The sequence below is a fragment of the Raphanus sativus genome, unplaced genomic scaffold, assembly GCF_000801105.2.
Source record: "Raphanus sativus cultivar WK10039 unplaced genomic scaffold, ASM80110v3 Scaffold0017, whole genome shotgun sequence".
Taxonomy (NCBI): domain Eukaryota; kingdom Viridiplantae; phylum Streptophyta; class Magnoliopsida; order Brassicales; family Brassicaceae; genus Raphanus; species Raphanus sativus.
The window spans coordinates 22,458-38,460 of record NW_026615343.1 but is presented as its reverse complement, the minus strand read 5'-3'; the positions used below and the strand labels follow the sequence as shown (position 1 = coordinate 38,460).

Here is a 16,003-nt window from a genome sequence, read left to right as displayed (position 1 = left end):
TTGTACACTGACATTGCATACACCGGTAAAGCCAACCCAATCGACTTTAACAGCACTTCTTTGCCTCCTTGAGACAAAGTTCTAGAGAACCATCCGTGTAGTCTATGTTGGAGCTTCTCTCTGATGTAGCTCAGAATAAGTTTTTTTGACCCTTTGAAAACTTCTGGGAGACCAAGGTAAGTTCCTTCTCCTCCTTCCTTGTCAATTCTAAGGATCTGTTTTATGTCAGCTTTCACTCCTTCTTCAACCTTATCACCAAATATTATAGAAGACTTGGAAGGGTTGATTTGTTGACCAGAGGCCTCGCCATACACCTTCAAGCAACGCATGATCTCCAAGCTCTCCATAAGATCAGCTTTGCACATCAATAAACTATCGTCGGCAAACAATAGATGATGAACTGCCGGACCATGTTTATCAAGCTTGATGCCATTGAGTCGACCCTTCTCTTCTGCATTGTTTAAGACACTCACCAAGGCTTCTGCAGCCATTATGAAGATAAAGGGAGACATGGGATAGAATAGATTCAGCGACAAAAAAAAACTATTTTAAATTGTTATTAATGTTTTTTATATTGATGCAGTTATCATATCAAAAGGTAGTTATGGTTAAAAATAATTGTTGGACTCAACATGATATCAACTGGTCATGCTGAAGAATTAATAGAATAGATTCAGCGACAAAAAAAAAACTATTTTAAATTGTTATTAATGTTTTTTAAAAAATCTATTTTTTTAAACTATTATCCAAATTTTCAAACAAATATCTTTTAAAAATTGTTATTCATGTTTTCAAACAAACTTAATCTGTATTTTAGTTTTAATAATACTGATTAGATTCCAGACCAAAATTTTAAAGGGCCGAGTCCTTTTACAAAACATATCCAGCCAGTGAAGATTTTATTGGGCCACAGATTACAAACAATTATTAGAAAATGCATACTTAGGGTTGGGCGTTCGGGTACCCATTCGGGTTTCGGTTCAGTCCATTCGGGTTTCGGATTTTCGGGGTCAAAGATTTTAGCCCCATTCGGATATTTCTAAATTTCGGTTCGGGTTCGGTTCGGATCTTTGCGGGTTCGGTTCGGGTTCGGATAACCCATTTAAAATGTTTTCAAATTTTCAAAGTTCATTATATACTTTAAACTTTCAAAATCTATAAGAAATATAATATATTACATATAAATTTTCATAACATATATGTCAAAATACCTTAATTTAACATATAAATTGGTTTTCTTTGAATATTTGGACAAAAAATTAATAGATATTTAAATATTTTGGTGTTTTCAATATACTTTAGCTATTTTAAACATTTACTTTTGACTATTTCATATATTTTCCGAGTATTTTGGAAAACTTAAAGGTATCTTATATATTTTTAATATTTTTAATATACATTATATATAAAAATAATGTATATATTTAAGTATATAAATTTATTTCGGATACATTCGGGTACCCAAAATATTTCGGTTCGGATCGGGTTCGGTTTCGGTTCTTTAAATACCGAAATTTTGAACCCGTTCGGATATTTAATCAATTTCGGTTCGGATTCGGTGCTACTTTTTCGGATCGGGTTCAGTTCGGTTTTTCAGATTCGGATTTTTTGCCCAGCCCTAGGCATACTCCGAAATTGGTTTTCTTTTACGTTTTTCATATTTATAAGATGGTAAACTATATATTGTAGAAAAGAAAATGGTAAACTATATTATATGAAAAGGGGAGATAACAAACAATTTACCCAGACAAACTAAAACATAGTAAAAAACATATCCGTCCGCACCAAGTGCTATAACTTCAGAGACTGAAGTAAAAAGTTATTTAATACTAACTTACTAAGGATAAAAACTTAAATAGTGGAATTGTTCAACCATAGCCGAAGATATCTAAAGATAACTAACAAATCCTATTTCACCCCCAAACAGAGCGGTGATCTCACATCCATGAGGGGCCGGAACAGAGAGACCGTTTCGAAAAATCATAGCTCCTCCATTGCCAACCACCACTCGACCAACTTGATAGAATTCAGCTTCGACAAGATTACGAATAAGATAGCCACCATCAGAAAGAGCCAACTCAGTTGTACCGCGAACAGAGATATGCCTTGCGTTTGTACGCATAACTCGACACTGAGATAGCAATCAAGGGGTTTATGGAAAATATTTGAATTAATTTTGTAGCTATTCGTTTAAAATACCATACACATAAAGAAGCTTATATTATTATTAGGGTGTTGACTCTTGTGACAAGAAACAAAATTTGGGCAAAAAACTCTTTGTTGTTTGAATTTTGTTTATCCCAAATTAGTATTACGTCTTATAATTTGAAAAGTTCTGATTATAATTTCAGAGGAATTATATTTTTTTAACCATAGTCGTAGATGAAGAACATGTTCTAAAGAAATTGTATTTTGCCTCCAATCGGAGCTGTGACCTCACATCCAAGAGGACATGAATAAAGCCACAGTTTGGAAAATAAATAGTTCCTTCATTCTCAACCAACACTCTACCAACATCATAGAAAATAACTTCAACAAGATCACGAAAAGCAACAAGAGTTGCGCTACAAACATAAATAACTCTTACATTTGTATGCAAAACTTGATTACTGAGAAAAGTGAAGATAAAACCTAAAATACTAAGAGATTTCATCTGTAAAAAAAAACATGATCAAGCAAGGAGAATCAGAAAAACATAGCAATTAATCAAACGAAAATAGACAAAAATATTATGCGAAGGAATCAAGCAATTAATAAAACGATTACAAGGACAGAAAAAAAAGAGGAATATGAATAAGACGAAAAATAGAGAAAAACAGTTACCTGATCCTAAATCCGGGAGAAGTGAGGAAGGTTGGCAGCGAGATTATGGGCGAGAGCGCCTGGTTTTAGAACTGGAACGAACCAGAGAATTGGCCAAGTAGGTAATGATCTTGAGCAAGTTTGTTTTGTTTTGTTTAATTTATTTTCTTGAATTTTTGTTGATGGTGTGGTGCTCTTTTATAGGTGTTTGCTGACTTTGATGCATATGGTGGAGCTGCTTGGTTAGTTTCCTGATGTGTATATGGAGGTGATCCCTACGAGCCTCAGGAGTATAAACTCAAGAGAGGTGTTGACACTGTAGTTGGAATCCCTGGTCGTATCAAGGTATGTCTCTTAAACCAAATAATCGTTTTTGTTTGTTTGTTTGTGTGCTCTCTGGACATCGTATTGGTATTCATTATAGGATCATATTGAAAGGCGAAACCTTGACTTAACTTATCTACAAATCCATGTTCTTGATGAAGCTGATGAATGTTGAGAATGGTTTCATTGATGATGCTGAACATATATTATGTAACTAATAGTGTTTTTGTTTCTCTTGATATGAAGCAACTAACTCTTGGTATATTAATATTTTTGGTCTAATCTTCAAGGAAAGTAGAGGATCCTAAGAAAGTTCATACGCTTCTCTACAGCTCCACCTTGCGACCATAGGTGAACGCAGAGGCGAAGCCAATGCATTCGAAGTGGGGTTATCTGACCCCACTAGTTTAAAAAAATATATTTTTTGTGTTTAAGTTTTTTTTCTTTGACCCCAATAAATAAATTTTGTGACCCACAATTTTTTTGACCCGAGTTCAAAAAAATTCTGGTTCCGTTATTTGGTGAAAGATGTATGTTCCCTTTGAGACTTTTAGTTTTATTATTTTTCACTGTAACTTTTATATCTACATATGCATGGTACGAGATCTTTCTTGCTGCTAATAGATCGCTGCTAAGTTTCTTTAACCAGAAAAGAAGACTATTGATCTTGTTGGTAATGATAAAATGAAGGCCAGTAATAATGTTAAACACATTGCTCTTCCCTGTAATAAACAAGTTATGTCTCGGTTGATTCCTGATAATACAACAGGTAAAAGTATTTTCATATTCACTAGTAACGGATAGAAAATAATAATTAGGAATAAAATTTTAGGAATAATGAAAAATGATGATATATTATCAAAATTAATAAAAACACATTTGTTATGTAATTCTCTACAAACAAATAAATGAGAAGAAATGAAGAAAGAAATTATTGCTCATAAATGGTTTATATTCCCTTAATGTCAACTCAAAATCTGTAATGACTCAGAAAAACTAGAAAGACTCGACAAAGACTCAAAAACACTTTAGAAAACATTGTCAGAATGTGCAAAAAACAACATATATCAAAGACGTGGGTTAAGAAGTTCTACTACTATTTTAATAATGACTCTAGGATTAAAGTTAGGTGTCCCGAAAAGGTAGATAAATTTGAAAACTATTTATGTTGGATTTTAAAGTAAATAAAACCTATTTACTGATGAGATTTGAATTGTAACTACTACGTACTTGGAATCTTGACAAAAACCATATCATAAACTGGTCCATATATCTATTATATAAAGGTGTATGTGGTCCCTTTTAGTTATAGGTGATAGCCAATTTGAAAGATGGTTGTATGGAACAAAAGTCCAGAAATGTAAACTGGGATCTTTCTTAATTAGTATGAGCTAGACTGGAGACACAAGTCACTGCACTGGTTCTTCTATATCTCCTCTTTTTTGTTTGTTTGAACATAATCTTATAAACTCGTTCTTATCTTCTTCTTTTTTTAGTTTTGTTTAAGTTATAAGGACACTAGGACAGCTTTAATTTGGATTGTACTATGAACATACCATAATATTTTCATGTGATTTGTATTGGCCACATTTACTTATATATAATAATGTTATGGACCTTCTGGTCCAGTTTTTTTTCATTTTAAATTGTAATAATGCGATCGTTTTAATTATATGTGACATGTGTGCTACATATATAGGTTATATATTATTCAACTTTCACTGCTAGCTGAAATTCTTTACTTTATGTACATACAAGGAATATCAGATCGTACTTGGTTAATAGTTACTGGATAGTATTAAAGACTTAAGTGTGAGAAAGGAAGTCAAATAAAAGTTTAGGATAAATTTTGAAAGGAGGATCAAGACGTCATGGTTTGAAACACAAGGGTCACGGTTGAAGATCCCCTCGTTGTTGTTCGGTATCACCGCCACGGAGCATGTGTACGAATCATATTGTAATCTGAGCTTTTCAGTAGTTATTTTCTAAACTACTACTTGTTTAGATATACAAGTAGTGTTATTATGAGTCATACACAGAGTGTAACTATACAGTATAGTATGACTAATTCGTATATTATTTGAATATTCTCCATGATACCGTTATATTTATAGGTATTAAACTCTATCTTATGAAAGAATACTTTATCAAATGGATGTAAAAACACGGTACACATTAGAAAACATAAGCTCCAAAATATGCAAGTTGTTGTAAATGAGGGTCTTGTTTGTTTTGTTCTTTTTTGGGGTCTTGTTTGTTTCATTAGGATAGTAACATGTGATAGTGAGAGCGATAACAACGAGTGATATATTATTATCTTTCGATTTTCCTATAATAATAACAATTTTTTTTGTTTTCTCAACACTGATTTTTTTTTTCAAACTTCGACACTGATGCAACATACAAATCTTTGTCATTGTCGTTGTCAACAGAAAACAAACATAAGGTTTAGATTCTCTTTCAAATTATAAGCTATACAAAAGTGTGCTTAAAGCATCTCCCTCCAAAACCAAATAATTATAATAACACTAATCTCTTCTTGAATATTCGGGGGACAAAGTTTTCTCTATAGAATAAGTATACTACCACATTAAACCCTATCTTATATTCCAAAAACCATTTTAGGTTGCATTTATTCAGGCAAGCTTCTGCTTATCCCCCATGATATATTTATAGAAAGAAAAAAAAGAACAAGAACATTTACATAAACCATATTACATTGTGCGATGTCGACATCATACCAGATGTATATATATTCTAGAGAAGCCAAAACCAGCAGGGCCCTCTTTTTTTTTTTCCGTCAGATAATATTAATTCGAAAGAAGAATACATGGTTTGATACATAAGCTAATTCACAGCAACAACAGCCCATGGACAGGCAACTAAATCCCACACAGGGAAGGCTTTAGACACACCAATACAACTCCACAACTAACTTAAGAAAAATTTAATAGCACTTTTACAATGAACCTAGCACACCAAACTTGCAGCAAACCAACAACTCAAGATGCTTATGAACGAGAGTTATCGTTGTCGCTCATGACAACGGCACACCGAACGATAACCTCAACCTCTGATGGCACCACACTGAGAGCACTCCTCTCCTCACTAACGAACCCAGACTTTATAACCCGGCAAGATCGAACCATTCTAGGGTCACACATCTTCCGGATACGGCAGCGACGCACTCTATGCGACCACACTATGCCTAGATAAAAGCCTTCCACACAACATTCCATTCTCACAAGAACTGGAGAAAACGAGGTCAATCCCACCAACACAAATCGACGGAAAAGCGTTCACAATAGTATCACCCGAAATAAAATTACAAGTTTGGGAACCATTGACCATTGATAGAGCCACATATTTCCAATTAGATGAGGATAAAACACCAAGACTAATCCACTACACCAAACTCCACGAAATAAAGGAAAGGATTTAGATAAGGAAAGCTTGAAAAGAACCCGCAAAACGATGAAGGCTTAGAGCTAGATCTGGATCGAACATGTGTAGCCAAAACCAGCAGGGCCCTCTTACTTGCCCTTTTCTAACCAAAATGTTATCCTTATTTTAATTACAAAGAGCCATTTCTTCATCTTTTTCAAACTTGTTCTAATTAAAAAGCCTACGAAGGGGAAGAAGAACGCCACCCACCCTATCAAAATGTATACAAACAGAAAGATAATATTTATTTATACAGTTTCATGGATCCACTTTCTCTCATCTCTGTAATATTTTAATCTTATTAATCTCATATATATATAAAAATAACATTTCCCCCACTCCATAGTGCTCCTTCTTCCTCAAGTCACAAACCATACCAACAAACAAACAAACAACCTAGCCAAACCCTCTTAAACCGGAAACAATGGGAAGAGACTGGTCTTGGCTCGGAGGAGGGAAGAAGAAATCCACAAGCAAGTCAAAGAAAGACATCAAAGCAACTCCACCGCCTTCCTCCCCCGCCGGAAACACTGCAACGACGGCGGCGGGATGCATGAGTGTCGTCTTTAACATTTTCGACTTGCAACATTTACATTTCCCTATTAACAATCACCATATCCATCTCCATCTCCCCAAAGGTACACCATCTTTTCTCCACTTTTAACTTCTAAAGTCTCTACATACATTATTTAGACTCTTTCGTTAAAATCAAACTCAAGGTGTAGATGTTGAAGAGACTCCATCTTCACCTACCAGAAAAGATGGAAACCTCAATATATCTGTAAGTAACTATTATTAAAAAAAATACTCTGTTTTGTTATCTTCTTGGGTTCCTCAAAAGTATCTTCCTTTACACATAAACTGCAGATGGGTATTAAAATCAAGACCAAACAATCATCATCGTCTCTTGCAGCCACTGAATCCTACTCTCCGAGTGTAAAGACACCAACTTTGGTCGCTAGACTCATGGGTCTTGATCTTGTTCCAGACAACTACACGTCGTCATCTCCTACTCCATCTTCTTCTTCTTCTTCACACACCAACAAACACAGACACTACTCTCTCCAACGAAACTCCGTCGACGGAGGAACACGCTCTCTTCCCGAGACGCCGAGGATTTCACTCGGACGAAGATCCGTCGACGTCATCTCTCACCAACACCAACGTTCTTCACTTCATCTCAGGGAGATGAAGATACACGTGGAGGATAGAGAGAACAGGAGTCCTAGAGACTACGCTAGGAAGATAGTGATGCACCTGAAGGAGAACGTGAGCAGGAGAAGAAGAATGGGAACTGATATTACAAACAGAGAACAACAAGCACGAGAGGCTCATGAGGCCAAGAAAGCTTCTAAGATTATAAACGCTGCTCCCAAGGTTCAAGACGAGCCCAGGTTACAAACAGTGAAAACAGAGCAAGACAAAAAACAGAGCAAGTCTGCAGCGAAACGTAAGAAAGCTGAGAACTTTAAGTCGAAACAAGTGAAGCCGCCACAGACAATGAAGGAGGAGCTGTTTGTAAGATCACCAGCAACGAGGAACAGCAAAGTTTCATCGAAGCTCAGAGAAACGCGATCATCAAGAAACAGAGCATCAACAACAGAGTTCACTACTTTTCGGAGCCAAACGCAAACGCAGATTGCACCGATCACCAAACGCACAGTGGTTCTCGAAGATGTTGATGAAATGGTGGCCGGAGAATTCCCGGCGACGGCGACACAGTCGGAGCTGGTGGCGTCTGAAGGCGAAGGAATCGTGACGGAGCTCGAGAGAGGAATCTTCGAAGCCCTCGTGGCCGAAACGACCGCGTATTATTACGACACGTGGAGCAAACCGGCGCCGTTTATGAGAAACGATGATGTAAGTGGCACGTGGGGAGTTCACGTGCCGAGATGCCATTCAAAGGTGGGGACCCACCATGACTCGTCCTCTTTGTTTCGCGAAAGGAGATTGAGGTGTCCACGTGGGTAAATTATCGATTGGCTTTTATTTGTATAGATTTTGATTTATATTGATTTTCAAATAACTTTGTTGCCGTTAATAACCTAAAATAAAATAATATTTTCTAAAATTGAGGAGTGGTATGGTGCTTGTTAGATAGATCTGTCAATTTCAGATGTGTTTTGTCCCCCGTGTATTCCAACATCTTGCATATGGTATGGTAGACGACTAAAGAATAGTAGTATTTGTGAGTGTTTTGAATATTTTTGATTTTATGTTTTTGAAACTTGAAATTTTTTAAAAAATTAGTATAAGTTATGATGACACAGAGATAACAATCAAGAAGTCTATGGAAAATATAAGAATTAATATCGAGCTAGACTCGGATAGTCGTATTCGTTTAAAACTACCACCATAGACCTATCCTAAAGCAGCTTATAGTCCTATTTATTAGGGTCTTGACTCTTGTGACAAGAAAAATGGCATAGAACTATTTGTTGTTTGAATTTTGTTTATGCAACATTAGCATTACGTCTTGTTTGGAAAGTTCTGATTATAATTTTACAAGAATTTAAATTATAACATTACATAACTTGTGTTTAGCTGAATCAATTGGTTTATTTCATATAATTTACATCTTGACAGATCGTGAACATAATCAAACGTGTTCATATAAGCTAGAAGTTTCAGTATGTTTTGTATATTTAGCTTGTTCGTCTGAATCTCATACTTTACACGTGAAATTTTCTCATCACAAATGTGATGTAGATAGAAGTTAGAACTATATATATTTTCGTCTCGCACTCCTCATAACTACATGTACTGCATATAGTTATATGTTTTGTGCCATAAGACCAAACAAGAGAAATATATATTCTGGTCCATTTTTAGTGAAACCAAAGATCTTTATGTTCACATAAATATACACCAAAATATAAATGAAACAGGCAAACAAAAAGCTAAAAGGATTATTCAGAGACAATGTACACAGTTACGGGATTGGAGCAAAGTAGCAAACAACAGTTAAAGGCTTTTAAGCAACTCTCTGACTCTGACGATGTGACAAAGCTCACAGTCAAACTTTCTGCTGAACGAAATATTCGCCCATAAGAAATAAGAAATATAACTTATGAAATATTCGCCCATAAGTGATATGGTGGTGTGACAGGATTCTCCATTTTTGTAATTAAATATATGACAGTATAATTATACAGTATACCCATCTTGACGAAAAGTTAATTTAGAAAAAAGGCCAGTCTGGATATATATTTGAGTCGAATTATCTTTTTTTTTAGTTATTTTATCTTTTGTTCGACCTGATAATGTGTCTTAATTTGTTAAATCTATTGACACTATATGGTAAAATTGAAAGCATCCAAATTAATAATAAAAAATTTAACATACACCCATGAAGCAACAACTTTTCAAAAAGCCTTCGACGATTATGACGTTGACGATGAGTACAAAAACGTACGAATATTTCAAGAGGAATCTCATGTATCTTTGTTATCTTGCCATGAGAGTTCGTGCATCTCAGACACCTTAAATAATTTATAATTCTAACGATTGTCCAAAATAATTAGGTAAAGAAAGAAAGAAAGATCTTTTCAAAAAAAAAAAATAGAAGAAGAAGCAATATATATGTTTATTTTTAAAGTAAAAAATGTTTATTTTTAAAGGGGAAAGAGATAAAAGAAAAGTGGAAAGGAGAAGAGAACCTTGCAAAGTTGTAAAAAGACGATACGAAAGATGTTAGTTTGCATGGACCCGAGACCTTTTACGTTAAGACTGAAGCTACATCTGTCGCAATGAAGACACCAGTGGCAGTCACACCGCTCATCTATCTTATTAAAACATAAACATTACAACTTCTTCTAAGTAGATTTTAAAGTTGGACTCTATGTAACTAATGCTATATTAATCTACTTACTATTAGACATATTTTTTTATAAATAATTAATATCAACTATTACCATAGTTTTTCACTTCTTACTTTATTATTATATCCACTACGCATGTTTCTTTATATTGCATATATTTTACTATAAGTTAGATACATCCACTAGCATATTATACTATAAGATAGATTATTAATAATACATATACTAACATATAATACTATACGACAGATTACTAATAATACAATATATTATATGTATTCATTAACTTGCATCTATCAATATTAGCAATACTATGAAGACGACTAACTCTATACTTTAAACCTATAAACCATGATATACTAATTTATAACAAAAATGATATTACTGTTACAAATTAGTTTTTATAAAAAATTATTTATAACAGCAATTTGTTATATAAGATAAATTTAATCAAGACCCAAATCTTTTTTTTCCTGTTCAGAAAAAAACCTACGAATATATACCATTAAGTTAGCCAAAAATCTTCCGAATAAATAGTAAATCTCACCAACCCAAAAAATGAATTAAAAATATAACAAAAGATATTATATTTGAAACTAGGATCGGCCCGCCCTACGGGCGGGATTTGATTTCTTTTTTTGTTATTTTGGTTTGTATAATTGTTATTTGATCTTGTTGTTTGTGTTTTAAGATGGTAAGTCAAAGTGGTATGTATGAAAATGATATATGTTTTTATGTATGGTTGAGGTCAATGTTTTGATTGGAGAGGGATTATATGCCGGTTGAATTATTTAGTTTATTCATGGAGTCGTGGTGGTTCTATTTGAGTGTTCGATTAATTATTTTTCTTAAAAAGAAAATTAAATCATAATTGGAGAATAACTTATTGTTTATTTTGTTTTGGACTCTGAATGATTGGTTTATCTGTTCTTTTAAATAGTTTTTCATGTTTTGTGTTGACACAACTCAATACGATGTTTTGTGTTGACACAACTCAATACGAATTTGAAAGCAGTTTGGAATTGAGTTGGTTTGACGTTTTTTGTAGATTTGGTTTCGATGAATGCTACATCAGCCCTATTTTCTGATGTATATTGTGTTATCATAATTTGAGCATCATGGATGCGGGGGGATTTAGATTTTTTTTTTTTGGTGTTTGATAATTTATGGTGCAACAATCGTAATATATCATATTTTTTTTTTTTTTTTTTGTTTAACCTGGGGGTATCCCAGGCCCAGAAGGCCCAGACTAATCCCCAAGGGGAAGGAATGCCCACGGATAGACGCCCCTCCCAGTTTTTCAAATGGGCCGAAAGCATGGCCCATATCCGTGTGGGTGACAAGAGCGTTGCAAGATAGTTCCCTCCGGCGTGGATCGAACCCCCTACCTGGGTGCAGGCGGGGACCCGTCCTAACCATTGGGCTACAACGTCTTGTCGTAATATATCAAATGTAATATATCATATTGATTGTTACATTTTCCTGGTTGCACCACAAGTTATATATACTGTTCATATCTTCAAGTGTTTGTTTAATTCTTCTAAGGCACCTACTGAGTTTATTTAGTTTTGATAATCCATAAGTGCTCCATATTCCACCGATCTACGCTGGGAGTAATTGCTAAACTGTTTGGCGTTAGTGTTTATGTTAGATTATTGAAAAATAATTATCCGAGTAAGTTCATTGTTATTGTTTTACTGGTTTTGGTTTTTTAATATATGGTTGTATTTGCATTTGGTATTTGTTTTTTACTGATAAATAATATAGATTACTGAATTTTTTTATCATAACGATAAATAAATTATTATAAAGGATGATATGCATATTGGTACTTTCATTATTGATGAGTTCTGAAACTTAGGAGTACACGTTGTTGTTTATTACTTTGTCTAAATGATCGGTAATGTTTATAATATTTTTTCTTTCTACTATTTTATTTTTATTACAATTATAATACGTTAAGATAATATAATTATTCATTGGTTTAAGTAAAACTAAATGATTTCTTATTCAAAAAAATCACAAGAAATTAAACAAAGCAACTTTTAAAAATGTTGTAAGAATTAAATAAAATAAAACTTCTTTAGAAAATATTACCATTTACTATATTATTTGTTTAACTATAAACAGAAACATTATATTACAACCTAAAAATAGTTAAATATAATTATGGATTAAACCTCAATGTAAAAAGATAATCAAAATGTTGTCAATAGATATGCACAATTTATCTAATTATTATTATTAAACATTATTTTGTTTTATAATAACTATCTTTTTAAAAGACCAGTCGGGTTATTACATTGTATTAAAAAATAAATTTTTTATATTTTCTTACCTAATATTTGACTTTTCATATTTCATTTACAATATTAAGTGCTAATGCATATGTTTAATGGTTTAAGTGAATTTTGAATATATATTTTCAGTCCAACATTATGTTTCAGAAACATTATTTACATATTTTTAGTTTCCAATAAAAACATTTCAAAATCTTGTATTAATATCACAAATTAAAAATTTAAATAATTTCTAATTCGATATAGCATCCTTGATTTTTATTTTCCTTTCTATTTTTTGTTGTTAAACTTCAAAAACTATTAATTAATAAAAAGTCAAAGATTAAGTTATAAAGCATATAAACGTTCAATACTTTTCTTATGAGGTCTCAACCTTGGTGAACACATGGTTTAGATGAAGTCTTTTTATTTGTTGACAGTTGATTACAGTTTCAGTTTGTTGTTGTGTGTAATATTACTGAATGGATATCCGTTAATTCCTTCAAACCAAAGTATGTGTGCACACTCGTACACTATCTTTTTTTAGCTTTGGCTTTACATTGTCATTGATCTTTTTTTTTTAAACTGACATTGTCATTGATATTTTGAGATCATATTTTCTCCTTTCTTTAACATCAGCGATCTTTAAAGGAGACATTTATACACTTTATTCCCAACTTATTGAAAAAAGTGCAGAGTATGGCCTATACAAATATGAAGTGAAGCATGAACAATAACAAATATAATAGGCCTAATGAACATATTTTATAATTATATAAAATGGAATTACAATTTTGAAGTGAATAATAAAGGAAATATTAAACATTGTAAAAATAAGGAGAAAAACTGAAAAATGGGCTCGTGCAGTTTCGTAACCATTTTGCGATGACACCCTACATGCATTTCGTCCAGGGATAAAATCCTGTTAATATCCTAAGCCAGAAATTTTAACTTCTACAGACCATGTGATGCACGTGGGAGCTATTACAATTGTAAACTAATCTTTGTTTCTCCGTCGGCTAAAGTCTTTCCGTTCAGTCCGATTTGATCGTCAAACCTGCCAAGATTATAAAATAAACATTGTAAGCTAGACATTTGACACAGCACATCAAATTTAGATTGTAATAAGGCACGCACTACTGATTACTTAGAAATCCATCTAACACTAAATAAAAAGAGACATGAAAGTTCAATGAAGAACTGAGAAGAACATGGTACTGGCCTCAACTTTTCTTCCACAAACGTCATGCCCTTTTTGTCGGATCTGTTACAAAACCAGCCAAAAATCATGTAGAGTAGAGAAAGGGAAAGAACACAGACAACAGAAAACAATATTCTCAGTCAACCTGCAATATCTCTTTTAACACATGAGAACTTCTTCAAACCTATTACAGAGTGTATCACTGAAATTGAAAGAGCAGAAGCAACCTGTCAATCAAAAGAAGTACCAAATCATCAACAAAAGTCTTACTTTTTTTACTTACATGGAAGAATAAATGCTCCCAAGTCTCTTGAGATGCTTAAGATATGAATAACAACTAAAACGTGAAAGATACAAACTTTTAACATCCGCTAAAAAATCAAATAAGAGCCATTTCATCATCCAGACTCTAACCAATGTAAGACTTGTTCAATTACTTCCCAAGTCTCATGAGGTTCATTTAACATAGAGCATCTAAAGATTCAAACTTTCATCATGAACAAAGAATCTTATACCTCAGGATGATACTGCAAACCATAAATCCTCCTCTCCCTGTTCTCCAAAGCAAAAACATCTCCCTGAGAACTCCTCGCCACAACCTCAAACCCATCAGGAAGCTCAACAGCCTCATCCCCATGACTCATCCAAACAACCTGCTTCTCACCAACCCTCCCCTCACTAAAAATCTCACTCTCATCACCCTTCACCTCAATCTACATCTTCCCATACTCCTTACGCTCCCCTTCCACCACAACACCCCCGAGCTTCTGCACAACCAGCTGCAACCCGTAGAAAATCCCCAGAAAACGAACACTGTTACTTTCAGCCCACTCGATGAACTCCAAACCAGCATGTGAAAGAGCAGAAGCAACCTGTCAAGAGGAAGAAAATCAAACAAAACACCAATAGCCATAAACTCACACAAACCAAGACAAAATAAGTTTTGTGATTCAAACCTCATCGACGGAGCGGTAGTTATCACCGAACCATGAATACTTGCTCTCAAGATTATTCTGAGTCTGCCATCGAGGATTATAGGAGGGTGAAGTACCTAACACAATTATTCTAATGTCTTTTAGTGCTCTAGATATGAAAACACGACAAATAATTTATAACAAAGGTTTACCTTACCTGAATCTAATAAAAAAAAATCCATTCCCAGTCTCCCACTATCATCTCTCACAAACAAAAGCTCTGAATAATAATCTTGATAATCAATAGATGAACAGATTAAAACAAAATCAACAATCAAATTAGAAATCAAATCATCTCCCGTAAACGAAATATATTGAAAAAGTGTGATGATCAATACCTAAACAAATGTAAACAAAATCAAAATCGAAATCTTCTCGGACAAACAAAAGCTTTTGAAAAAAGTTTAATAATTATGAGTTTTAATTCCTGGGATTTTTAGAAAGTTTATGATGGAGAGGATAGATCTGATGAAATTCACAGAATAAGACTTACCTTTTTATAGTCGAAGATTCTGATGATGGAAGTATGCAATCAGTAATAGATCGTGTGAGAAGTGTAAATCAATGGTTAATGAAGGTGTTGAAGACGACGATTCGTTTCAGTTTATCTTCACGACGTTTCAATTTTTTCGATCTGGAGATGAGCAAAAGGATGAGTTTCATCATCATGGGACACGTGGCGAAATGTCATGAACTGACTTTGTGACCGGGCCCATCACACAACACACAGAGAAGCCCACAGACGAAATGTTTAAATGAAACGTTGCGTTCCTAAGTAACTGGACGCGTGGCAGCCTGTGAGATCTCTAATTTCTTAGGTGGATGCTGATGTGTCACCAGGAGGGATCCAACCTTCTTTTATATATATAGATTTAGCTCACTGGGTCGGGTATAAATCTGTTCATTTCAGGTATGAGTTCTTCGAGTTCTCAACATTTGGATCTAAGTAGGTATTTGATTTTTTTTTGTCCGGGTCGAATTTTTTTGGTTCCGGATCATTCTAACTTTTTTATATTATAAATCTTAAATAATATACAACATGTATATAAAATATGTGAATCAAAAGATAAATCCGCGTAGGCGCGCGGATCATGATCTAGTGCAATGTATAGTGCATTGTTTGAATAGTTTGATATATATATTTAATTTTCGCTAATG

General features: G+C 33.8%; 1 protein-coding gene and 1 long non-coding RNA gene across 7 annotated transcripts; one reads left to right on the top strand and one right to left on the bottom strand.

The window, feature by feature from the left end:
• The first annotated feature begins 6,745 nt into the window (after positions 1-6,745).
• On the top strand, positions 6,746-8,666 carry LOC108832851 (uncharacterized). 2 transcript variants are annotated; one of them, XM_018606302.2, is made up of 3 exons: positions 6,746-7,208; positions 7,296-7,351; positions 7,438-8,666. In XM_018606302.2, the coding sequence occupies exons 1-3, from the start codon at positions 6,995-6,997 to the stop codon at positions 8,539-8,541; spliced, it is 1,374 nt and encodes a 457-aa protein (XP_018461804.1). In that variant the 5' UTR covers positions 6,746-6,994; the 3' UTR covers positions 8,542-8,666. The 2 variants fall into 2 exon arrangements, with proteins under 2 accessions (XP_018461804.1, XP_018461803.1); XM_018606301.2 differs by having other exon boundaries at positions 6,747-7,208; positions 7,290-7,351.
• A 4,747-nt stretch (positions 8,667-13,413) lies between these two features.
• LOC108838065 (uncharacterized) lies at positions 13,414-15,572 on the bottom strand. Of its 5 annotated transcripts, none has more exons than XR_008939273.1 (6): positions 15,339-15,572; positions 14,998-15,077; positions 14,828-14,922; positions 14,387-14,743; positions 14,017-14,098; positions 13,414-13,934 (listed from the first exon to the last, which is right to left on the bottom strand). It is a non-coding gene; the product is annotated as an uncharacterized LOC108838065 (long non-coding RNA). The 5 variants fall into 5 exon arrangements; XR_008939274.1 differs by having other exon boundaries at positions 14,998-15,065; XR_008939270.1 differs by having other exon boundaries at positions 15,003-15,077; positions 15,339-15,571.
• Positions 15,573-16,003: the final 431 nt, after the last annotated feature.

Bases quoted from the DNA above. Each gene is read 5' to 3' on its own strand.
- LOC108832851 (XM_018606301.2), top strand. From the start codon at position 6,995: ATGGGAAGAGACTGGTCTTGGCTCGGAGGAGGGAAGAAGAAATCCACA. The intron at 7,209-7,289 runs GTACACCATCTT...ATCAAACTCAAG, and splicing joins CCATCTCCATCTCCCCAAAG to GTGTAGATGTTGAAGAGACT. The intron at 7,352-7,437 runs GTAAGTAACTAT...CATAAACTGCAG, and splicing joins ATGGAAACCTCAATATATCT to ATGGGTATTAAAATCAAGAC.